Source organism: Nycticebus coucang, chromosome 3 (assembly GCF_027406575.1).
Source record: "Nycticebus coucang isolate mNycCou1 chromosome 3, mNycCou1.pri, whole genome shotgun sequence".
Lineage (NCBI taxonomy): Eukaryota > Metazoa > Chordata > Mammalia > Primates > Lorisidae > Nycticebus > Nycticebus coucang.
This window is the reverse complement of record NC_069782.1, coordinates 490,001-513,402: the sequence shown is the minus strand read 5'-3', so window position 1 is coordinate 513,402 and position 23,402 is coordinate 490,001. Positions and strand designations below refer to the sequence as shown.

General features: G+C 57.4%; 1 protein-coding gene across 11 annotated transcripts in view; it reads right to left on the bottom strand.

Moving 5' to 3' along the window:
- Window positions 1–4,472: 4,472 nt before the first annotated feature.
- PLXNB2 (plexin B2) overlaps window positions 4,473–23,402 on the bottom strand; it is a 31,638-nt gene continuing 12,708 nt past the window's right edge. For 4 of the 11 annotated variants that reach the window (XM_053585446.1, XM_053585450.1, XM_053585452.1 and 1 more), the window contains exons 2-38: window positions 22,422–22,475; window positions 22,007–22,059; window positions 16,829–17,915; window positions 16,390–16,572; window positions 16,171–16,299; window positions 15,538–15,638; window positions 15,321–15,447; window positions 14,843–14,996; window positions 14,183–14,297; window positions 14,005–14,113; window positions 13,826–13,927; window positions 13,423–13,515; window positions 13,010–13,088; window positions 12,768–12,928; window positions 12,524–12,672; window positions 12,274–12,382; window positions 11,984–12,120; window positions 11,668–11,838; window positions 11,165–11,294; window positions 10,859–11,086; window positions 10,592–10,768; window positions 10,382–10,521; window positions 10,174–10,274; window positions 9,855–10,084; window positions 9,593–9,774; window positions 9,152–9,218; window positions 8,833–8,979; window positions 8,105–8,261; window positions 7,836–7,936; window positions 7,672–7,756; window positions 7,123–7,277; window positions 6,878–7,038; window positions 6,657–6,804; window positions 5,822–5,886; window positions 5,574–5,649; window positions 5,059–5,133; window positions 4,473–4,980 (exon numbers count right to left, since the gene is read on the bottom strand). In XM_053585446.1, the coding sequence (XP_053441421.1) occupies window positions 4,876–4,980; window positions 5,059–5,133; window positions 5,574–5,649; window positions 5,822–5,886; window positions 6,657–6,804; window positions 6,878–7,038; window positions 7,123–7,277; window positions 7,672–7,756; window positions 7,836–7,936; window positions 8,105–8,261; window positions 8,833–8,979; window positions 9,152–9,218; window positions 9,593–9,774; window positions 9,855–10,084; window positions 10,174–10,274; window positions 10,382–10,521; window positions 10,592–10,768; window positions 10,859–11,086; window positions 11,165–11,294; window positions 11,668–11,838; window positions 11,984–12,120; window positions 12,274–12,382; window positions 12,524–12,672; window positions 12,768–12,928; window positions 13,010–13,088; window positions 13,423–13,515; window positions 13,826–13,927; window positions 14,005–14,113; window positions 14,183–14,297; window positions 14,843–14,996; window positions 15,321–15,447; window positions 15,538–15,638; window positions 16,171–16,299; window positions 16,390–16,572; window positions 16,829–17,911 (5,532 nt within the window). In that variant the 5' untranslated portion in view covers window positions 17,912–17,915; window positions 22,007–22,059; window positions 22,422–22,475 and the 3' untranslated portion in view covers window positions 4,473–4,875. Of the gene's footprint in view, window positions 4,981–5,058; window positions 5,134–5,573; window positions 5,650–5,821; window positions 5,887–6,656; window positions 6,805–6,877; window positions 7,039–7,122; window positions 7,278–7,671; window positions 7,757–7,835; window positions 7,937–8,104; window positions 8,262–8,832; window positions 8,980–9,151; window positions 9,219–9,592; window positions 9,775–9,854; window positions 10,085–10,173; window positions 10,275–10,381; window positions 10,522–10,591; window positions 10,769–10,858; window positions 11,087–11,164; window positions 11,295–11,667; window positions 11,839–11,983; window positions 12,121–12,273; window positions 12,383–12,523; window positions 12,673–12,767; window positions 12,929–13,009; window positions 13,089–13,422; window positions 13,516–13,825; window positions 13,928–14,004; window positions 14,114–14,182; window positions 14,298–14,842; window positions 14,997–15,320; window positions 15,448–15,537; window positions 15,639–16,170; window positions 16,300–16,389; window positions 16,573–16,828; window positions 17,916–22,006; window positions 22,060–22,421; window positions 22,479–23,402 lie in introns of those variants that run through there. The other 7 variants (XM_053585455.1, XM_053585454.1, XM_053585453.1 and 4 more) reach the window with 6 other exon arrangements.

Genomic DNA, 23,402 nt, shown 5'->3' with positions numbered 1-23,402 from the left:
AAAAATCAGCCAAATAAGAGTTGGATAGAACCCTCTGTGGTGGGCAGATGATGGAGGCCTGGGTACTGGGCTAGCCTGGCTTTCTTCCCTGAAGAGGACATTTCAGCCTCTTGGACAGTCGAAGTTGGCCTCCTAGAAAACCTCTGGTCTGACATTGGCCTCCCCAGGCAGCCCCTGGCACCAGGCTTGCCCCTGACCTAACCAGCTGCCACTGGAGGGACGTGTGACTGCTGGGCCAGACCTGTCAGGACCAGGGACAGCAGCATCACCAGGGGAAAGCAGGAGCATTCTTTCCCAAATAGATCCTGCAGCACCATTCCTCCTCAGTTGTCCCCTCTTCCAGGAAGCCCACCTTAACTTTCCCAGGTCCCAAGAAGCCACGTGTGTGCAGGGTCTGGGAAGTCAGGCTTACTTGGAAGCCAAACAGGTGGCATAATTTAGGGCAGGCACTTTTCTTCACTGGCCCAGAAGGCTGGGTTCTCATGGCCACTTTCATAGTGACCAGGGGAAACCTCCTCACATCCAGTAAAGCCTCCTGGGCATCAGCGTGATACTCAGGGTGCACATCTAGTTTTATTCCCACTCTAAAGTGACCATGATTCAGGTGAGCATTGTCTCCTGTAGAGAAAGGATTACTGACACTCTTATCTCCTTGGAGAGCTGGGGGCAGTGGGAGAGGGCTCCATCGGCTAGGCTACCCCTTCCCAGGAAAGTGGGATTATCAGGCTCCGAGTTGCCTGAAAAACTTTTCTTTTTCTTTTTTTATTTTTTTGAGACTTGAGCCTCAAGCTGTCACCCTGGGTAGAGTGCTGTGGCATCACAGCTCACAGCAACCTCCAACTCCTGGGCTCAAGCGATTCTCCTGCCTCTGCCTCCCAAGTAGCTGGGACTACAGGCACCTGCCACAATGCCCTGCTATTTTTTGGTTGCAGCTGTCGTTGTTTGGCAAGCCTGGGCTGGATTTGAACCCCGCCAGCTCAGGTGTATGTGGCTGGTGCCTTAGCCGCTTGAGCCACAGGCGCCGAGCCATGAGTTTTTTATTTTTGAGACAGAGTCTCAAGCTGTTCCCCTGGATAGAGTGATATGCCACCATAGCTCACAGCAACCTCCAACTCGGGCTTAAGCAATCCTCTTGCCTCAGATTTTCTATCTTTAGTAGAGACAGGGTCTTTCTTTTGTTCAGGCTGGTCTCGAACTCCTGAGCTCAAGCAAGGCACCCACCTCAGCCTCCCAGAGTGCTAGGATTACAGGTATGAGCCACCATGCCCAGCCAATTATTTATTTATTTTGTGAGACAGAGTTTCACTCTGTCACCCTCAGTAGAGTGCATGACGTCACAGTTCACAGCAATCTCCAACTCTTGGGTTAAGCAATTCTCTTCCCTTAGCCTCCCAAGTAGCTGGGACTACAGGCGCCACAACACCTGGCTATTTTTTGTTGCAGTTGTCATTGTTGTTTTATCTGGCCTGGGTGGGGTTCAAACCTGCTAGCCTCGGTGTGTGTGGCTGGCACCGTAACCACTGTGCCATGGGTACCAAGCTTTTTTTTTTTTTTAGAAAGAGTCTCACTTTGTCATCCTCAGTAGAGTGCTGTCATGTCATAGCTCACAGTGACCTCCAATTCCTGAGCTTAGGCAATTCTCTTGCCTCAGCCTCCCGAGTGGCTGGGACTACAGGCGCCTGCCATAACATCGGGCTATTTTTTAGAGATGGGGGGGGGGTCCTAGTCTTGCTCAGGCTGGTCTCGATCGCATGAGCTCAAGCAATCCACCTGCCTCAGTCTCCCAGAGTGATGGGATCATAGGTGTGAGCCATTGCACCTGGCCCAATCTCGTGGTTTTTAAATATACTAGAACCTCTCTAAATTGACCACTCAAGGGGACTGTAACAAACTGGTGAACATAACTGAGGTGGCAAACATAACAAACTAGACCTTGGTAAACAATGGCGTGTATCCAGCCTGTGAAAATTAGGTCAACTTAAGGAGGTGGTCAGTGTAGGGTGGTGGTCAGCAATGAAGGTTTACTGTATTGGGAACCAAACTAAAACATTTCCAGGCAGAAATGGGCAATGGGACACATTTGCTGGTGAATCGGAGTCCCAGCTTCGAGCCACTCTGGGCCTCAGTTTCCCCTCTGCAAGCTGGTGTCTGACCTAGAGCCTGGCTTGAGCCTAACGGTGGCGCTGATGACCAGGATGCCGGAGTCCCCACTCCTGAAGCCCTTCCTGCCCAACTGCATCTGCCCTCCAAGCTGTCTTTTATGGGGGCCAAGGCAGGCTGAGATTTTGTGTGGAGTTAATGGAGCTTCAGCTAAAGGAAGGCAGAGGGGAGCCTGGGGCTGTGGGAACTAGGGCCTGGGGGAAGGGGTGGCCTTTGCCTATACTGTGGTCTGGGCAGGGCAGGAGATAGTTCCCATAGCAACCAGGGAGCTGGGGGGAGGTTAAGGGGGGTGGGGTGGGAGGAGGCAGTGCGACTGCCTTCCTTCTCAGAGGTGTGGAAGTATTTGCTGACCCACTGGGAGCCTCCATAGGTGAGTGGTCAGTCACTGCTGACAGGTAGGCCCAGCCCCACTCCGGGTCATGATAAGACCTCTCATGGGAACCCCTAGTGTGCCTTCATGGCACCCCACTACACACTGCTTTCTGGGGCAGTATACTGCAGGGAGTGGTCCTAATACTGCAAGTTTCAGGTGGGTAGTGCAGGAGGCCCCACTGCAAGGAGAAGCAGGATAGCTGGGCTGAGTCCAGAATTGTAGGGAGGTCATGATGCGGGGGGCAGGGGTGAGGCAGCAATCAGCAGGGCAGACATGGGGAGCTACAGTGGAGGAGCCTCCTTCCGCTCTTGGCTGTGATCTGCTGTCATACATAAATACCAACACTCCACCTCTTCTCTCCATGTCTGCTCCCCTACTGATAATCTCTGCTCCCTCTCAGCCCTGGCCGTGTCCCTTCTGGTACTCCGGAGGAAGGCCTGGCCTCACGCGAGGACCAGGTGGTGATGATGGTGCAAGCAGGATGGGGCCTTGGGCTGCCCACCTCCCTTGTCATCCTAACTCTCCCTCCTCCCATTGCAGAAAGGGTGGTCATCCCTCATCTTCAGTCATTCTGCCCACTGGGGCTGGCCTGCTCACCCCCATGTACCTTAACATATGTCCAATTTCTACCCCTCCTTGACCCTTCCCTTCTCTCCTGACTGCCTTGTGGGGAAGGGCAGAGGTGGTCTGCAAAGGTCTGGTCTGAAAGCCAGGCCTCCAGTTTCCCTGCCCCTCCCAGACCCCCAGCTCTGCACACCTAGGCTGTCCCGCCCCTGTCCCTGTGCTCTGCCTGAGCAGCAGACCAGCTGCTAAGTGTTCCTGGGAGCTGAGATGTCAGTCATTTGCTGTTTGCTTTTCACTCCCTTCTTGGGGGAGAGACAACTACCCTTTTCCCTGTGGCTTGGACGGAGCTGCCCCAGTCTGGGGACCCAGGATCACTGGAGGCCTTGCCCATCAAGAGGTTCTCAGACATGGCGTGCCCAGTGCTAGCCATCGGAGGGTGACCCAGCGTAGGCTGAGAAGCAGTTCAGACAGATGGAACCCAAGATGGGTGCATTTGGATCCAGCCACATCTGAAGCTACACACTCACCTCCTCCTCATGGACCACCAGAGCCCTTCCTGCTGGGGCTGGATTTCTTGGCACACAGGGCAGCCCCTGAGAGAGCCCCATCTGTCCTGCCTGCTGCTGTAGTCCTGACACTCAGCACAGGGCCTGGTGTGCAGCAAGCATGCTCTCCACACGCTACACCTGCCCTTGAGCACATTCATGGGCTTGGGAGCAACTCCCTCCCCCATGGACAGTTCCTGGACAGCCCACTCCCCCCACTCCTGCGTGTGTCTTGAGGAGCACCTCACAGGATAGAGGTAGATGCCCTTGTGCCCCACGGCCACAATCAATGGGACTCAAGGCCCTGTCTTCTGGAGGGACTGCTGTGTGATGCTTTCACCCTGCCTTGGAAAGGAGGAACAGGTCCTGAGAACACAGGTCAGAACAGGGGTCATGGGCACTCCAGCACAGTGCATGGGGAAGCCCAGCAATGCACCGCTGCCTTGTGCTTCTCCAGGGGGTGGGATAGCAGCGACAGACGGGCAGCCCCAGAGGAACCCAGTAAACCAACAGAGTGAAAAAGACAGCTGTATTTGATTTATAATTAACAAGATTTACAAAAAGGTTGATGGGGTGGTTCTGATGAAGCTGTTCCCAGCCCTCCCAGATCAGGACAGGGCCTCCAGGACCCCCATTCTGCTGGGCCTCCTCTGGCCACCTGGGCCCTGACGTCTGACGTTCACCTTTGAGGTGGGGTCCAGTGACCCTTGAGTCCACCCAGAGTGCCAGCACCCCCTGGGGAGGCCAGGTGAGGTCAGAAAGGCATCGTACCGCTTTTTCTTCTCCCTCCATCCTGGTAGACTGATAGACACATGGTCTAGGAACTTGCCCTGGGGTCCGCAGATACTCAGACCCCACCCAGAGGCCAAGTCCAGGATATCTGAGGCGGCTGCTGGTGTGTGTGGGGAGGCTGAGGCCCATTTGCCCCAGTGTGGCATTATAAGGCACGTTTGCAAATCACTCAGAAGACTCAACTCAGAACACCCGCTGCTGGTTCCCCCGAGGGAGCTGGTGCTGGTGTGGGCGCCTGGCGATATTGCTCAGGAGAGATGCTACAGGATACAGCACTGGGTGGGTCCCCACTTCCCCTACTCCAGATACTAGGCACATCCTCTGCTGGGGAGAGAGGAGTGCTCAGCCACAGGCCATGCGCCCTCATCCAGAGGCATTGCTCAATCCCAGCACAGGTGGGCGTCACGCACCTGTGCCCGAGGCAGTGTGGGAGGTTGGTGATCAGAGGTCAGTGACCTTGTTCTCAAGAGCTGCTGCAATCTGCTGCAGGCGGAAGGCCAGCTGCATCTTCTGGGCAGCAGGGTCCTCCTCCAAGGCATTGATGATCTGGAGGTGGGTCCAGTCAGCCCACAGGCCAGGGGAGGGGCTAACCTTGCATTCCCACCCCGAGGACCCGGACCCTACCTCATCATAGTACTTCTGCGTGTACTGGTAGAGCTGGTGCAGTGCCACGAGTGTGTTCAGGGAGTCAGTGTGCGCCTGGGGGGGGGTGATAGTAGGACCAGGGTGGGGAAGGGGTTGTGAGGGCCCCAGGGCAGGCACAATGTGGGACACCCAGGACAGTAGGCCACCCAAACCGAGCAGCAAGCTGGAACATGATGGCTCATGCTGGGATCCTAGGCACAGCAGGCACAAAAGCCCCATCACGGCATGGCTGTGGACAGACACTCACACACAAGCACAGATGCACACACAGGGTCAGCCACAGACATGGCCGTCAAAACAGAGATAGCACAGACAGGTCCAGCTCAGAACTGCTTATGCTGCCCACGTGCACCCTGCCAGCCACAGGTCCAGCACACTCAGCAGCACTCACACCCACAACATCCTCATCGGCAGTCTCACACAGGTGAAGGTTCAATCACAATACAGGTGCCGGGGGGAGGGGACAGGGCCTCAGTGCATCCCTATGGCCTTACCCGGGAAATCTCTGCCAAGTGTGTGTTCATGTCCTGGTCGCTGACCTGCACCATCTGCCGGATCCCCTTGTAGTAACTGCAGGGAGGGTTACACAGGATGCAGAGGGGCGATGAGGTGGAGTGGAAGCCTGAGGCAGGGCCTCGAAGGCCTCCCTGGGACCTAAGCTGCCCACCATGGTCCTCCTCTGCCCAGGGCCCCTGGAGGGATTAAAAGGTGGTCACCCAGGGTTCGTGTGGGGGGCACTCACTCCTCTACCATCTTCTTGTAGGTGGAGATCTCCTTGGCATACAGCAGCTTGTTGCTGGGTGAGTCCTATGGGGGACATAGCCAGTGATACCCTGGCCAAGACAGGCGCTGGTGCTCTGAAAAGCTCAGCTCGGGCCATTCCAGGTCCCACAGGGAAAGGAGTCTGGGCACATGCTCCTGCAGCTGCCCCAGGCTACAGCTCCTGACATTTTCCTCCAAAACACTGTATCTTATTTTTATTTTTATTTTTGAGACAGTTTCACTTTGCCACCCTTCGTAGAGTGCTGTGGTGTCATAGCCCACAGCAACCTCAAACTCTTGGGCTCAAGTGATTCTCTTGCAAATTATTTTGTTGTTGTTGCAGTTTGGCCAGGGCCAGGTTTGAACCTGCCACTCTCAGTATATGGGGATGGCGCCCTTCTCAGTGAGCCACAGGAACCACCCTCAAGTGATTCTCTTGCCTCAGCCTCCCAAGTAGCTGGGATTACAGGTGCCTGCCACAATGCCTGGCTATTTTTAGAGACAGGGTCTTACTCTGGCTCAGTCTGCTTTTGAACCTGTGAGCTCAGGCAATACACCCTCCTTGGCCTCCCAGAGTGCTAGGATTCCAGGTGTGAGCCACCACGAAGGGCCTCTATTTTTTGTATTTTGTAATTGGTAGTAAGATTTGGTTTCTCTGCCTGTGTGAGGTGGGAAGGCAGGAGGGCAGCCCCATAGCCTGGTCACCTTCCACCTGCTATACTCACCCTCCCGTGGACATAGTCCATGCTTCTGGGCAACCAATCAAGCCTCCCCACCCAGACCTGCCAGGCGCCCTGGCCTGCCACCCCACTCACGCGGCTCAGCTTGTGCTCTGTACGAGTGCAGGCATCCATGAAGGTCTGCGCAATGACTGACAGGGAGGCATCCACCACTTCGTGAACATGCACATCGAAGATGAAATGAGGGTTCTTGAGGATGTTCACCCAGAACCGCAAGGGCAAACTGAGGCAGAGCAACAGGGAGTGAGGGTCTGTTACGCATTGGGCAGGCAAGCGAGCAGGCAGGCAGGCCTCACCTGTTGGTCTTCCAGATGTGGATGGTGTCCTCATCTTTGATGTCATGCTTCTCTGCTTGCTCGTCCAGGAAGTCAAAGAAGTACTTGACTGCAGGTGGCACTGCGTGCCCAGGCGCCAGCACACTCTGGAAGAAGTTGTCCACAAACTGTTGCAGCGTGCCCTGTACAGCAAGGGATTCATTGTGACCCTGCAGGTATGGCTTCCAGGGGTGCCTGCCTGCACGCTCATGCCCACAGTGGCCCACCTTGACTGACAGCAGCCGCGTCAGGTAGATCTCAGTGATGGCTTTGGTCCGTTCCTTCTCTTTCACACTGCCACGCTTGGACTTGCCCTCATCTACCTCGTCTATAGGCCGTACCAAGTGCCACACACGGTTCTCCTCCTCCAGGAGGGCATGACCTGTGGACAGTCGGATGCTGAGGGCGTCTACCTAGCCTGGTGCCCAAGGGCAGGGTGAAATCTGGGGTCCTGGATCCCTCTAGATCATTGGTTCTCAACCTGTGAGTCGCAACCCCTTTTGGGGTTGAATGACCCTTTCACAGGGGTCGCCTAAATACATCCTGCATATCAGATATTTATATTACGATTCATTAACCATAGTAAAATTATAGCTATGAAGTAGCAACGAAAATAATTTTATGGTTAGGGGTCACCACAACATGAGGTGTAGATTTGGTATTAAAGGGTTCCAGCATTAGGAAGGTTGAGAACCACTGTTCTAGACAGCAGCAGAGGGGGACATGGTCCCTGCTGACTTCCAAGTACTGGAAGTGGGGAAGAGGGAAGGACTCACGCTCCCCAGGCAGGTCCTGCTGGCTGTCCTCTGGCTGCTGGGAGACCCCCACCTTGGACAGGATCAGGGTGGCTCCGTCCCGGACCTAGAGAATATAGTTGTGATAGCGGGCAGTGCTCTCCACTGTGCCAGGCTTGTCCCTGCCCTGGCGTCCACACACTCACGTTGTAGTGCATCAGGGTATTGATGCGCCTCCATCGGCCATCCCGCTGAGAGGTCAGGTCCAGGTCAGACAAAATCTGTGCTGTAGACCCAGGTCGCCACTCTGTGGGGGACACAGCCAGCACCTGAAAACCCACTGGCCATAGGCAGCCCACCCCAGTTGCCCGCCCCAACTCCCTGGCGTGAAAGCTGACCAGGCATGATCTCTCTCCAGGACACAGGGCTGGGCACATGGGCACCCATATCCAGGCAGGCTCTGGCTGGCACTCACCAAGGACCACACTGTCAGGCTTGGGCCAGCAAGAGCAGGGCTGTGTGCGGTACACCTGGTCAATGACCTTCTCCTTGACCTGGGAGATGGTGTCACAGTTGAGGACCTTGACCGGGATGGCGTCAACGCCTTCATCCTGGACGATTACACTCACTGTCTGCCAGAGAACACAGGAGATAAAGAGTCAGCGGGAGGGGTCCTCACTCTCACCCCCCTCCCCAGCACAGGAGCCACCCTCTGCCCCCTGCCAGCCTCACTGGCCACAGCTGAGCCATCAGGAGGATGTGCCTCCAGCTGGCTCTGAGTCCTGAGGCACCACTCAGGACAATCTCACTTTGTGCTTTCTCTGCTGGCCTTGGCTTAGCAGGACAGAGTGAGGGACTGCTCATTCGCATGTTCACACCACACACCTTGAATCTCACGTGTGTGCACACACTCACCAGACATGCTTGGTGTGCCAGACCCCACACATGCCCTGCAAGAGGCTGGGGAACCCAGGAGGCAGCCGACACAGCCCCTTCCAGAGGGCCCCGTGACCCAAAACATAGCATGTGCTCTAATCCAAACCACAGCAGGGGTGAGAGACCACCGAATGCCTCCCCTGACACGAAAGCTGATCATCCCCACTCATATGGATCCCATTCACAGCCAGGTAAAGAAGTCCAAGCTCCACAGCACAGCCTCTGAGGTCCCTGCCCCAACCAGAGGCGCGTCCTCAGCATGCACACCAGGGGCGTGTACTCCACGTCGTCCCCCAGCAGCCCTGTGTCGTTCAGGGTGTACTTGGCCTTCTTCTGCACGGCGTCCACTGGCCCCTTCTCCACCTGATGTTTGATGGCCTTGAAGAGCTTGTATAGGGGCTCGCCTGCACTGTCCTGGGGCAATACAAGGTGGTGGTGTGGGCGGAGGGAGTTGGGGCCTGTGAGAGGCGCCCTCAGACCTGGTCAAGGGCCAGGCTCATCTGGAGGTGCTGGACAGGCAGGTGATGTGTGGAGGGCACAGCACACATGCCCCTGCCCTAACCCTGCCAGGCTGGGTGGAACTCACCTTGAGGTACTGATAGAGGCAGATGGACATCCAGTTGGACAGCATCCTCTCCACCACTGTCTCAGACCTGGGGGTCCAGACAGGCCTTGTATCAAGACAACTCCAGTCCCTTCAAGGCCCAAATGGCTCTTCCAAGCACCTAACCACCCTCGTGTCTCCCTAGCCTCCTCATCCAGGCCCTGGGTCCTGTCTGGGCACACATAGGCAACACCATCCCCCTTGCGTGGGGCCTGTCACTTTCCACCCAGATGGCAGAGGGCTGACACAGATGGCAGAGACTGCTGGCTGGGGAGAGCTGGAACCTGACTTTGTGTCTGCTGCCAGGAAAGCCACTCCAGGCTGTCCACCCTTCCTACCCACCTGCACTTTCAGGTGGCCAGCCACCTGAATAGGCCCTATGCCCTACTGTGGGCAGCCACTCTCGCCTGGGCCTGCACACACCTGCGCAGCATCAGCTTGGGGTTCTTGGCCACCACGTACTGCTCCATGAGTTCCAGGAAGAGTGTGCGCATGATGTCTGTGTAGTACTCGAGCTTGCCGTGCAGTGCCACCGTCAGCAGGGAGGCAAAGTAGACCTTGGCTCGGGCTGAGAATTCCCGCTGGCTCTCCAAAGTGTGGATGAACTGTGAGGACAAGTGGTCAGAGCCCACCCAGGCCCTGCTGTGCAGCCCACCCATCCATGGCTGCCGCCACCCTAGCTCACGTTGATGAGGAAGGACTTGCTGTTGAGCAGATTAGAGAACTGGTAGAGGGCCTGCTCCACGACAGGCCGCCGTGACTCAGGGATGTCCAGCTTGCCCGTGATCATCACATCTTTGTCGCCATCTTTGGAGGGCAGGAAGAAGACGCGGTCGGTGTAGGTCTTGTAGTCCAGGACAGGGATGCCTGCCTCGTGCACGTCATTTGTCTGGTCCTCCATCTCGATCATCAGGTCTGCGGGCGAGGCTGGATGAGGCACCCTGGCCACCCACCATGGGCCCTCTGGACCCCCACAGTACTCTGGCCGTGCTGGCAACCCCCACCTGTGAACTCCTTCTTGCAACGGTCCCGTACACTCTCCTCCAAGCCCTCCAGCTGAGACTTGATCTTCTCATACTCGCGCTCAGCCTGCTGGCTCTTCCTCCTGGCAGGGCACAGGCAGGCTCCTGACTGGACCGACCCGCCAAGGAGCCCCAGGTGCAGTCAGAGGAGCAGGGCTGGGGGCATCGGTAGGCTCAGGGGCGGGCTCACCAGTAGCAGTAGACTGACACCACGATGACGACTACCATGGGCACGATGACCAGAGGCAGGATGAGGCTGAGGGGCACGTCACTCACACGCATGTCATACTCCACACGGCCCAGCACCCACTCGCGAGAGCCGAACTTCACCTGCACAGGGCGTGCAGGCTCAGCATGCGCAGGTGTGGGCAGGGCTCCCAGCCCCCGCCCCCCCACGCACAATGAACTCTGGCAGGTTGTGTGTTGTGTCGCGCTTCTGCCGCCGCTTAGGTGGGGGCTGCACCTCAGGGGGCTCACAGTACAGGTCGGTCTCAGTCAGCGTCTTCATGATGCAGCGCTCGGCCCCCACGAAGGCCTCAGCCTCCTGCAGTGTCATTGCCTTGTTCAGGTTGGTGCCCTGGGGTGGGTGGGCAGAGGCCAGGGTTAGCAGGGGGTGGGCACATGGCCACTCAGCCAGCTTCCCTCCCTGCTGGATCTGTGTCCTCACCCGGGCATGGATCAGCTTGTTGACCTGCTTCTTCACGCCACCCGTGAAGTTCTCAAAAGTGGGATCAGGCACATACTCGAAGGTGCCAGCCTCAGTCCTGAGCAGGGCCCTGTGCCCATCCATCTGAATCAGAGCTGTGAGGTTGTAGGCTTCTGGCTCCTCAGGGACAGCCGGGGACAGGAAGACAACTTTGGAGTCGTTGTGGAACACATACTCGGTGCCCATGACCTGTAGGTCAAATCAAGGCAATCAGGCCCCGGTACAGGCCCTCCAGGCCTGTCCCTAGGGGCCAGCCCCAGGACTGACCGTCATGGGCTGCAGGGGTTCAGCCTCTTGCTGCTGCTGCCAGGACTGTAGGGGCTCAGCGATGACCACCATGGCGAACCTCTGGATCAGGCTAAAGCCCTGACCAGTGACGGTGATGTTCCGGCCACCACTGGGGAAGGCAAAGCCTTTAGTAGGCTCAGCTAGGCAAGAGTGGTGCCTAGCCAGTTCAGGATAATGCCTAGCAGGCCCTGCCCTGCCAAACTCCCACCACCCCATCTCTGACCATGCTGGGCTTTTGGAGGTAGGTATAGGTCTGTGTGGGCAGGTAATGGCAGAGGGTGGGGGGCTGTGCTTGGTGTGTGGGGCTATGACATAAGCAGGGTGAGGGAAGGAAGTTGGTCTGGGGGTACGCTGAGGTTTTCAGGAGGACTCCTCCAGCTGCCCAGACCAGCCCCACTGCATTCCTCTCAGTCCGGTCAGCAGAGAGAGCTGAGGTGGGCTCCTGGGCTGGGAGGGGTGGGGCTCTGGCCAGTAACACCCACCTGGCGAAGCTGCGCAGTGGCTGGAAGGTTCCCAGGACAGGGTTCTCGCAGTAGGCAAAGGAGATGCCAGGGCTGGGCACGGGGGAGCCTCCGTAGGAGATCTCAAGGGGCACCTTGCCCACAGCTGCCTGGGGACCAGTGATGCACTGCAGCTGCGCACCGAACTCTGTCCTGGGGTAGGAGGGGCCGGTCTGCATAAGCCCCACCCTGAGACCAACCTCAGCCTTGGGCTGATGGCTCCACTGCCCCTCAGGCGCAACTGGGTCATGGGGAGAGTACCCGCCCAGTCCCTGGGCAGTTGGTGGATGACACCCACACTTTACAAGGGACGCCACTGAGGGTCACGCGCACATCTTCCTTAGAGCCTGTGTCCAGGTGGGTGCCGTTGATTGTCAGTGTGGTGCCGCCAGCCTGTGGTCCCTGCTTTGGCTCCACGCTGAATGGTTGTGGCTGCTGGGAGAGCCGAGGTATGCCTGGGTCAGGGCTGGAGCACGAGCTCAGTCCCCAATCCTGGGCCTCCACAAGGTAATGACCGCTGTTGGAAGGTGGCAAGGCATCCCCTTCCCAGCCTGCAGGGCTGTGCAGGTCCCCAGGGCCAGCACTTACTTGGTAGGTGAACTGGACACTGAGTGGAGAACGGCCAACTTTCCCGTTGATGTCCACCTCAACACCCCCGGTGAGGGGCGCCTCTGCGGCCTCAACCACACACACGATCCTGGGGGCGGCAGGCAGGGTAGCCCAGACCCTCCCCAGGCCCCACCTCCTCAGCTCTCCATCCACCCAGGAGCCAGGTCCCAGAACCCTAGGGTAGGGACTGACCCAGCAGCAAAGCCCAGGACAAGGGCCGTCCACTCACCGTGTTGACACGGAGTAGTGCTCTGGCTCAAAGGCACAGTTCTGGCCAGCCACAGTGATCCTCTTGACATTGTCAGCCTTGACACCCAAATTTGACCCACGGATGGTAACGTGGATGCCCCCGCCCAGTGGGCCTGTCTCAGGCTGGATCTGGAATTGGCAAATCAGCAGAGGTTGATGACCCGGCAGCTCAGAAAGGCTTGGGCAACAGAAAGCTCTGAGGCAGGCAGGCAGCAGGGGCTCACCCTGGTGATGACTGGCGGTGGGCACTCAGAGGTGGCATTTGTGCACAGAGCCTTGTATACACACCTGCTCTGGCCTCGACACCACACGCAGTTGTAGGTGGGGTCGGCGGCCAGGCACAGGCTGCAGTCGCTGCGACCAAAGGAGCAGTTGTAGAGGGTCACTGTGGAGGGGAGTGCAGCGGTCAGCAGAGGCACCACCCCAGCTCCTCCCTACCCCCAGTGCCCCGCCCTCCCACCCCTACCTTTGAGTTTGCTGTCAATGTTCTTGTAGGACTTGACATATAGCTTCAGTGGCAGCGTTTCATTGGCATCATGGGACAGCTGGGGACAGAGAGGGATATGCTGTACCTCTGGGCTCCACCAGCGGCCACAGGGGGGGATCATGTGGTGACCACCACATGGACACATGTTACCTTCTCAGCCAAGGGCTGGAGGCAGAGCCTCAGAGCCACTGCAGGCCCCGCAGACACACACTGCTCTGTGCACACCAGGTGGGGAGGTGACAGGGATGGGGGACGGGAGGGCAGCGAGGTTCCCAAGGCCTCCCTAGTCCTTGCAGTGTGGGGCCTCCCTTCTGCCCTTCCCCTTGTGTTCCTAGAGGTAGTGTCCCCGCACCAGGCCCCAGGGGTCCAGCAGCCTGGCCGGTCAGCCATACCTTTGGGGTCCGAAAGACAAAGGTTCCTGACTCCTGCATGGTCACTGGTTCCTCAAACTTGAGGAGGTCACTGCCCACGTATAGGAAGGAGCCCTATGGAGAGTCCAGTCAAGACACTCTGGCCAGGCAATCCAACCAGGGCTTTGGCTCCTAGCCTCCTCCTGGATCCTCTCAGTCACTCCGCCCCAGCTGACCACTCCTGAACCTGACACACAGGTATCTGCAGACGCCTTTGACCATCCCTCCATGGGTGTCCCAGTGCCCCTGCCCACACAGGCACACTTCCCAGCCCACCCACCATCCTCCCTAGGAAGGGACATCCTGGCCACCTTGTCTCCCCCCTCAGGGGCCTGCCTGTCCCCCAACATATCCTGAGCACTCCCCATAAGGCAGGGGCCCCCACCTTCACTGTGTCCAGATTCTTGCCCTGGAAGGTCACATCTGTCTCATGGTTCATGGGGATGACCACTGGGCTGGGATCTAGGAACTGAGGGCAGTTGTCCTCCTGGGGGAGGGCAGGCCTGGTCAGCTGCTGCCTGCAAATGGCCAAGCAGCCAGGCCCCAAGGGCCCACACTCCTTACCATGTGGGCACGGACAATGCCGTCCTCAGGGTTGGGTGAGGCCTCCCGACACTCATGGTAGCGGAGGTCCCACTGGCAGGTCCAGTGGTTGCTTGCACAGGAGATGCACCTGTGGGAGGGGGTCATGAGGGGCTGGGCTGGGGCCAGGGCCAGGGGCTGAGAGGCATGCAAGACTCACGGCAGGTTCTCTTCCAGGCTCATCGCCTTGCGGCAGTCGTAGAAGGGATATGAGTGGGAGGTGAGGAAGATCGTGCCACGTTTGAAGAACAGCTGAATGTCCACGACCACATGGTCTATGAACCACAGAGGGAACATGTCAGGTGGTAGCCAGAGTGGTAGGCAAGGCTGGCACTTCAGGCCCAGGAGTATGGGGACAGAGCACCTGGAGATGGGCAATCGGTGCTGATCCCTTCATCACCGATGTGGGATGTGGACACCCCTGCCAGGACCTCCTACTCCCACACAGGTGCAGCTGGGCCTACAACCTGCTATCTGATCTCTGCTCAAGTGTCAGCCCCTAGGGCTGGGCTTGCGTTCCTCTGGTGGCTCCTTGCAGTCTGGCAGCAGGGCCTGCCAGGTCCCTGCCCACGTCACTGCATGGCCCACTGCTCCCAACACTCAGGGGACCCACAAATGGTACCTGCCCTGGCCTACATTTGAGGACCCTGGCTGCTAGGAACAGCCCCATTGTCAGGGGCTAGGGATAGATGAATGCCTGGACAATGCCACCTAGGCCACCCCTAGGCTCTGTCCAGCTCAGATGCTCCAGCCCTCTGGGGCAGGCACCCCTGAGCTGATGAGGACGTGGCCACAGCACGGAGTGTGGTGGAGAACTCACCCTGGCCTGGCGGAGTGCTGGGGATATTGCTTGGTGAATTGCAGAAAACAGTGTCCCCATCCACACGTGCAACATGTGGTGATGACTTGCCAAAGAAGCAGAGCAGCTCATCCTCTTCACTCAGAGCAGGAAGCGGGCTGACGGTCAGCTGCACCTGGAGGGGCTGCAGGCTCACACCAGGGCCCCTGCAGGCCTCCTGTACCCACCCAGAGCACCGTGTCCTGCCTACTTGCCCCTGTACACATGCAAGCTGATGCCCAGAGAAGCGTCTAGAATCTGACCCCACATGGTAACCCAGCACCTCCTTGGAGGGGACCTGGTTTTTCTCTGGACACATAGGAGTCCCACCACCACCCACCCAGGTTACAAGGTCAAAGGGCCCTAGGAAGGGGTCCCACACTCCTTAGGCACCCAGAGCCCAGGCCTCAGGGCAATGCTGTACCCCTACATCCTAATAGCTCCTAGGCCCGCCACACACCTCCCCCTGGGCCCGCCGGCTCATATTCTGTGGCTCAGCACCAGTGACCACCACACAGGACCTGTTCCGGCTCCACAACCAGTGGCTGGTCTCCTCAGCCCGTGGGCACTCCGCCCTCCTGGTGCACCTGCAGGGGCAAGGGGCAGCCTTAGCCTTGGGACCTCCTCCATCCCCCAGGATGTTGCCGTGTCTCCCAGGGTCCCTGGCTGGTGCTTACCGTCCTTCGAGTACACACCAGCCACAGTAGGGGTCCTGGGAGTCACGGCACTGCACACAGGTTGTGTAGCTCAGACACTCCTGCACTGGGAACCGGAACACCTGGGGGGACAGGGCTGTGAGCCACATAGCCTCCCTCACACCTGACACTCCTCGTATCCCAGCTCAGGCTGGTCAGTTCTGAGCAGTGGACACAGGCTGGGCTCTGGAGGGAGGCCCCCAGGAAACACTTGGGTGTGGATTGTGGAGCCTCCCCAGCCAGCTGGGGCGCCCTGCGCTTTCTCTCTCTGAGCAGTGCTTGGACATCTGCGGGTTGTGGGGCTGGCTTAAGAGCCTCCTGCACCAACACCTCAACAAGCTTGTGGGTCCCAGAGACTATGCAGGTCCCACAACAAGATGGGGTGAGGGTAGGGCCAGATGCAGCCAGGAACAGGACAGAGACAGAGTTGCAGAGACAAGGTCAGAAACCCTGCCCAGGAAGCTGCTGGTGGGCCCCTGGCCAGCTCAAGGAGATAGTAGCTTGGGCTAGGCCTGGGCCCTGCAGTACTCCCCACCTCGCCTGTCACAGTACTGGGTCACAATGACCTGGGTGCCTTTGCCCCAAGGACATCTCCTAGGGCTCTGTTGGGCTTGCCTTGTCCTGGGTCATGGCATACAGACTGGCTAGGTCTCCCGACAATACTAGGTCCTGCTTGACTCTCTTGTTGATCTCCACGGGGATAGAGCCATACTGTGAGGAGGTGCCATCTGGTGCAAGGTATACCTGTGGGTGTGAGGGGAGGCACATGAAGGCAGAGGCCTTGTGCACAGACAGGCCCTGCCAGGACCCTCCCTGCCCTAGCTTGGGCCTCACCTTGAGGATTCGACCATCAGAGGTGCCCAGAAAAGCAACAGTGTGGCCATTCTCAGCAGTCACTGTCACGGCCGTCAGATTCAGACCTCCACGCTGCAGCACGGTTTTGGCTATGAGTCCATCACGGCTGCCCAGTGGGTAGGGCAGGTGCTCCGAGCCACACGGGAAGCTCTCACTGGCACCCTATAGACCATGTGTCAGTGGTAGGCAGACCCTGCCCTGAGCCTCTCGGGCCAGGCCCTACCCTAAGCACACCCCCGTGAAAACAGGGCCCATGTGACACTGAGCACCATACTCACTGCCATGTGCCTGACACTAAGACGCGGACCCATGTGCCCAAACCAGCCACACGGCACACACACACCTCCTCAACCAGGAGACACAAACCCATCCATACTTGTGGTCTAAGCCTGTGTAAGGAAGCACCAAGGACACGTACCGGCATGTGGCTCCCACACTGAATCTCGCCATGGAAGGGCTTATAGAAGACGTCGCGGGCTGCTTCCCGGGTACCTGTGTAACAGGCATTGCGGTTGGCCTCCATCTTGGCATGGATATCCTCCAGCGGGAACAGGCAGAGGCCTGCACCAGGGGCCCCGCTGCTCCGGCTGTCCCTGCTGAAGACAGCATAGAGCACCCGGCCAGCACCTGGTGTGGCCACAGAAGCCGCCAGGCAGGTGCCAAAGGCAGCATCAGGGGCATTGCTGGGCTCCTGGCACTGCAGGTCCATCTCCAGGTAGGAGTAGTAATAGGGGTCCTGCTTGCACATGCGCGCCAGCAGTGTGCGGTTCCGGGCCGGGTGCTTGTCCTGCTGGTTGAAGACAAAGAAGACGTATCGGTCATCCTCAAAGGCAGCCACAAACTGCTGTGTGTTGGTGGACAGGTAACCAGCCTTGTAGGTGGCATGGTCAGTGTAGGCCTCAAAGGCCTCCCTGCCATCAGCCCGGTCCAGCAGGCGTGTGCTCACAATGATGCCGTTGTCATGTGGCCCGTTGCCTTTGCCCACAAACAGTACGCGCTCACTGCCAGGGCCCGTGGAGCTCACCAGCCCCACTGTGGCCACGCCCTCATCATTGCTGGCCACAAAAGACTTCTCGCCGCTGCCATCCTCATAGAAAAGACGCGTGGAGATGTTGCTCAGGGCGCGCAGGGCACAGATGCCCTTGAAGAGGCTGCCGCACTCAACTAGTCGCCTCCTGGGTGGGTCAAGCAGTAGCAGCTGGTTGACATTGTTGGTTTGTACGGCGTCGTGGCACTGGCTGGCCTCGATAGGTGGCGTGCACTTCTTGTTATCTAGGGCTGGGCCTGTGGCCACCTGCTGCTCCAGCTGCAGGTCAGCGCTCAGCTGATAGAGCGTGTTTACTGCCCCCACATACACGACACCTGAGGCCTTGTCCACAGCCAGGTGGTTCAGTTCTGTCTCGCTGCGGAAGATGTCCAGCTGGCGGGACCGCAGGCCCATGCCTGTGCCTAACAGGCCCAGGAGGGTCAAGGCCCACAGCAGCAATGCCATTGCCCTCATCACCCTACAGGAAGAGAGAAGGTTCAGGGGTGCCCAGCCCACAAAGATCCCATTGAAGTCCATTCCAGAAGCACCCCATCTAGACCTTGTCCCTAATGACCAGAATGCAGGCCACAGAGGGTGGTGACCCTCCACAGTGCCCAGGCCCTTCCTGCCTTCTTGCATCTGCTCCCCCCGGGAGATCTTGAATGAAACCATTTCCTAGCTCTCTCCAGAAGTTCACCCCCTAGTCTGACCTACAACTAGGGCTAAGCCATTGCTACAGGGCCAACCAGGAAGACGGTGCCCTGGCCTCCAGCTCACAGCCCCTGCAGGCCTGCCCCCACCCCCTGGCAATGAAGTGATACCTCCAGGAAGTCTCCTAGGTTCTCACACATTTGCACCCCCAACCTGGTGACCCAAAGAAGTTGTTCCAGGCAGTCAGGGAGGCACAGGCCCAGTGCGTAGGCATAGGCTGACCAACCCTGGACATGTGAACAAGTAGGCAGACCACACATGGTGCAGAGTGTAATCCAGAGGAAACCAGAGTGGTCACTGAAAGTGAAGGGTCACTGTGTATAGCTCAGAGGCACACACTCTGCTGGCGTCCACCACAGCTGCTCTGACACACAGCTGGGCCCCACTTCCCATCTGCCTCCAGACCTCTCCCTGGTGGCCTCCCATGGGCGAACCAGCAGTAGTCAGTGATGTCTACCCACACCTCCTTCCCCAGCTTCCCAAGCCCTCTTCAGGGCAGAGCCTATGGGGCTGGGCTGGGCTGCATCTGTGTGCATGTGTTCAAGTGAGTGTACAGCTTGCATCAACATGTATGCCCTGGGACCTCTGCCTGAGTCTGTGTGGATGAGGGAAGACCTATGAGTAGGAGAGCTGCTAAGGCTGAGGCTAGACTAAGGATCCCCAACTGGTGGAGGACCCAAGGCCCCCAAGAGTGGACCCAGGAACACATGTAGTCTTCCCTTTCCAACTCAGGGGCACCAGCATCTCAGGGCAAGTCTGAATAAGTGGTGGGCAGTGTTGTTCTGTCTCCAGGCCTTCCCCACCTCCAGGTGGGTCTGTGCCCCACTCCCTCTGGGGACCCTGCTCTGTCCTGGTCAGAGTGCTGTGGACCAGCCTCCCCGAGCAGCTGCCCGCTCTCAAACCGACCCTAATCTTAGCTGAGTGCACCTGTGACTGGGGGACCTGGTATCTAGGGCAGTCCTGCATGGCACCTGCCAAGTGGGGCCACACACCAACAGCCTACCAACTCCCCACGTAGGGCCCAACCCTGTACTCTAGAATGGCTGGTATACCCTCTAAAAGTATACCTTAAACATCACTTCCCTGCATACACCTGCATCCCCTAAAAACAGTTCTTTCCTGCTGCTTGTTTAAGTATAGAAAGAACAAGCCACAAGATGAAAACATTAGAAGCAAGTAACCCCTCCGAATCACCATGGACCAGTGACAGTCCCTCCTGTGTGCACCTGGTGATGGTCAACACTTCCATGGGATGGGCCTTGGGCCAGGAGGCTCTGAGCTGGGAACTGTTCATGGCCTTTCTCTTTGAACCCCACAATAGCTCTGTGAAGCTACTATTATTGGCCCATTTTTCAGGAGATGAAACCGAGTAATTGAGAGTAAAAGTAATTTGCCCAAGGGCATACTGCTTGGTATAGGCAGGGCACAGACTCTGACCACTGCATTTTTTTTTTTTTTTTCCAGTTTTTGGCCGGGGCTGGGTTTGAACCTGCCACCTCTGGCATATGAGGCCAGCGCCCTAACCCTTTGAGCCACAGGCACTGCCCTGACCACTGCATTTCACCCAAGGATGGTAGAAGGTGTCTGTTTCTTCTGGTCTAGCCGAGGTGAATGCTCCTTTGGGGCCTTGGCTTTGGGTGAAGCTGTGCTTATTGGAACAGGGTGGCCTCTTCTCATGGACCCTGTAACTCTCCCAACAAACCTGGTTCCTTCTTTGCCCAGGCCCCTCGGATGTTCCATTCCCACCCTGCATCCCTCTGTTCTGATTGTATAAGCGTAACTTGTACAATGGGGGAAGCATAACTTAGAAGCAAGCAACCAACAAAAGGCAGGGTCACCATGTGAGATACAGAGCTTGGCTGGTCGCCTTTGTGGGGAAGGGGCCCCCTCAGCCAGACAACTGCTGCCTCTGCAGAGAATCCCCAGCCAGGATGGGGATGACAATGCCCAGTTCCTGCCTCATGCCCACTAGCCAGCAGCTACTGGGAGAAGGAATCACTGACAGGCCAGCTGAAAGGTGGAAAACAGGAACCTGGTAGCGGCCCCTAGCAGCTTGCTGATGGTGCTAGGCTGGCCAGTGCCAGGAAAATGTGAGGTGGCCCAAGGGAGAGCTGGGAGGGAAGAGAGCCAACATGACTAGTCAGAGGTAGGAAGATTTCACAAGCCCCTCAGGACCATGGGGCAGATCCCAACCCAGGGTCCTCTCTAGCTCACCTACCCGTCCAGGGGGAAGAGATGATAGAGCTGGGATGCCAGTAATTCCAAGACTCTGCTCAGAGCTCCAGGAGGGGCCGTTCCAGCAGGCCCTCCCCAGGAGGAGAAGGGACTGGGCCTCAGCTGCCCCTACCCCAAGTCCACCCAACAGCATGTCAGCCCACACCCAGGCCAGGGGTGAGCCCAGCAAGGTCCAGCTCAGCCTAGCTCAGCTCCCACTCCCATCCCCCCCAGCCCCAGTCTGCCAGCAAGTTGGGAATGAATGGAATGTGCGGCGCAGGGGTGGGGGTGGGGAGGAGCCACACACATCCTCTGCCTGCCTGCCCAGACAGAGTTTAAGGCCTGAACCAGCTGGGAACCCTGGATGTCTCCCTTCAGGAAGAGCTCTGGCGCTGGGACCCACTGGCCACTTCCACCCTCCTGATGCCAGCTCACCTGCCTGACACACTTTGACCCACAGGGCTGGAGGGTGAGGAGTGGGGGAATTTAGGGCACTGCACGAGGGTGCCAATACCCTCTTCCTGTTCACATCAACCTGGCACAGCCTCCGTAGCAGAAGCCACACCTGCTGCCCAGGAAAACCAAACTGGCCTGAACACCATGGGGCTGCCAGAGACTCAGTCCCAGAGCCCACGTCCAGGCTGCGCACAGTCCTTCCAGGGTGGCAGGTCGGAGGGTGGGACCACACTCCACAGGTGGCAGCTTCCTCTACCTTTTAGACAAACATGGCCTCAGGTGACCTGCCTGGCCAGGAGCAAAGGGCAACCCATGACCGCAGCAAAGATCAGGCTGGTGGCGCAAGAGGCACCAGGCACGGCCAGCTACACTTCCTGCTGCCAGTGTTCCTGGAACAGGCCAGCAGGCAGCGGGAGCTTCCTGTTTTGAAGCCGTCTGGGGACCCCCACTTACACAGGGCTAGTGGGGATTTCCTCAGCCTGAAGTTCGAAGGTGCACTTTTTCTTTTTCTTTTTTTTTTTAGAGACAGAGTCTCACTTTGTCGCCCTGGGTAGAGTGTGGTGGCATCACAGCTCACAGCAACCTCTAGCTCTTGGGCTCAGCCTCCCGAGTAGCCGGGACTACAGGTGCCAGCCACAACGCCTGGCAATTTTTTTGTTGCAGTTTGGCCAGGGCCGGGTTTGAACCTGCCACCCTTGTATATAGGGCCAGTGCCCTACTCACTGAGCCACAGGCACTGCTCTCAAAGGTGCACTTTCAAAAAGCCAACCGTGGCCTGCTGCTAGTCTAGGAAATGTCTGGACAGTACCCCCCAAATTCCCAGCTATAATGTTTCAGAATCCAGCACCACAGTATCCAAATGCTGCCCTAAGCTCCCCTTGAACAAAAACCTGGCCTCAGAGAACTGGCGGTTTCAGTGTCTTGTGGACAAGGAGGCTCCCCACTCCTGGAAGGGTCACAACGTGCCTACCTGGAATTAGGCAGACGTGTACATATGATACTCCTGAATTCTGAGCTCTGGGGCTTCCACCCAACCACCTGTCTGTCCATCCAGGATAGGGTATGGGAGGGGCTATAGAGGGATGTGTGTGTTTGCAACCTAGCTAGTGGTTCAAGACACTCCAGCCTCACTGTCTACTCGGCTCCAGCTGCTCACTGCCTTCCCCAGTGGGGTCCAGTCCCCCTCACCGAGACTCCAGTGGTCCAGCTCAGTTTCTGCTCCAGGCCAGCATCAAGACTCTCTAGGAGGCAAAGGAGAGACAGTGGTCACCTATAAGCCTGGCCTGCTTCCACTTTGTTGGGGGCAAGTAGGGAGGAAACAGCCCACAGGGTCTCATCTGGCCTCACCTCCTCATCTGGCTCCCTGCAGAGCCTCCCTCTCTCAGACAATTCCAGGGTCCTCACCCAGCCTCTAGTATAAACATACTTGGTCTTCCCAGAACACAAGCCTGGGATACCCTACTTCCCTCTACTCAGGGGGTTCTTTTCCTGCCCTTATATATCAGTACTATCTACCTTTTTAAACTAGTTACATGTATTACTTTCGGTAAGATAAAAATTACTTTCTGAAAATAGGCAAACCCCACCCCAAAATTGTACTCACTAGCTGTGTGATCTTGGGCAAGTTATTTAACTTCTCTGTATCTCATTTCCCCATCTGTGGAATGGAGACAGTAACAGTGAGCTACCCCCACAAATTTGTAAGGACAAGATGAATCATTCAACAGCCTCAGAAGAATGTTACACTGTAGCACCGGGCAATGCTATTGTATCCTCTTATTCTGGATAAACATCCATGAGTGTTCACAGGGAGGCGCAGACCAAGGGTTCCTATCCTAATTTGTTGCACTCAAAATTTGGCAACTATGGGCGGCTCCTGTGGCTCAAGGAATAGGGGGGCTTGAGGGGGGGTGGGGATGGGGCAGGTTTAAACCCAGCCCTGGCCAAAAACTGCAAAAAAAAAAAAGGGCAACTATTCAGCATTTCACCTGAGGACACCGTGGAAACTACCTAGCAGATGCAGGTGGTGGTCTGTGTGGACCACAGCATCACTATGCTGGTTAACTGCTGAGAAGTTCCGAAGCCCTCAATGCAAATGAAAACAGTGAACTTTGGGTTGTGCCCGTGGCTCAGTGAGTAGGGCAACCACCACATACACCAAGACTGGCAGGTTTGAACCCAGCCTGGGCCAGCTAAAGAACAATGACGACTGCAACAAAAAAACATATGGGTGTTGTGGCAGGCGCCTGTGGTTCCAGCTACTTGGGGGGGCTGAGACAGGAGAATCACTTAAGCCTAAGAGTTTGAGGTTGCTGTGAGATGCCACAGCACTCTACCCAGGGCGATATAGTAAGACTGTCTCAAAAAACAAATAAACAAACAAACAACAACAACAACAACAAAGTGAACTTGGCTCGGCGCCTGTGGCTCAACCGGTTAGGGTGCCAGCCACATACACATGAGCTGGTGGGTTCAAATTCAGCCAGGGCCCGCCAAAAAATGATGGCTGCAACCAAAAAATAACTGGGCATTGTGGCAGGCACCTGTAGTCCCAGCTACTTCGGAGGCAGAGGCAAGAGAATAG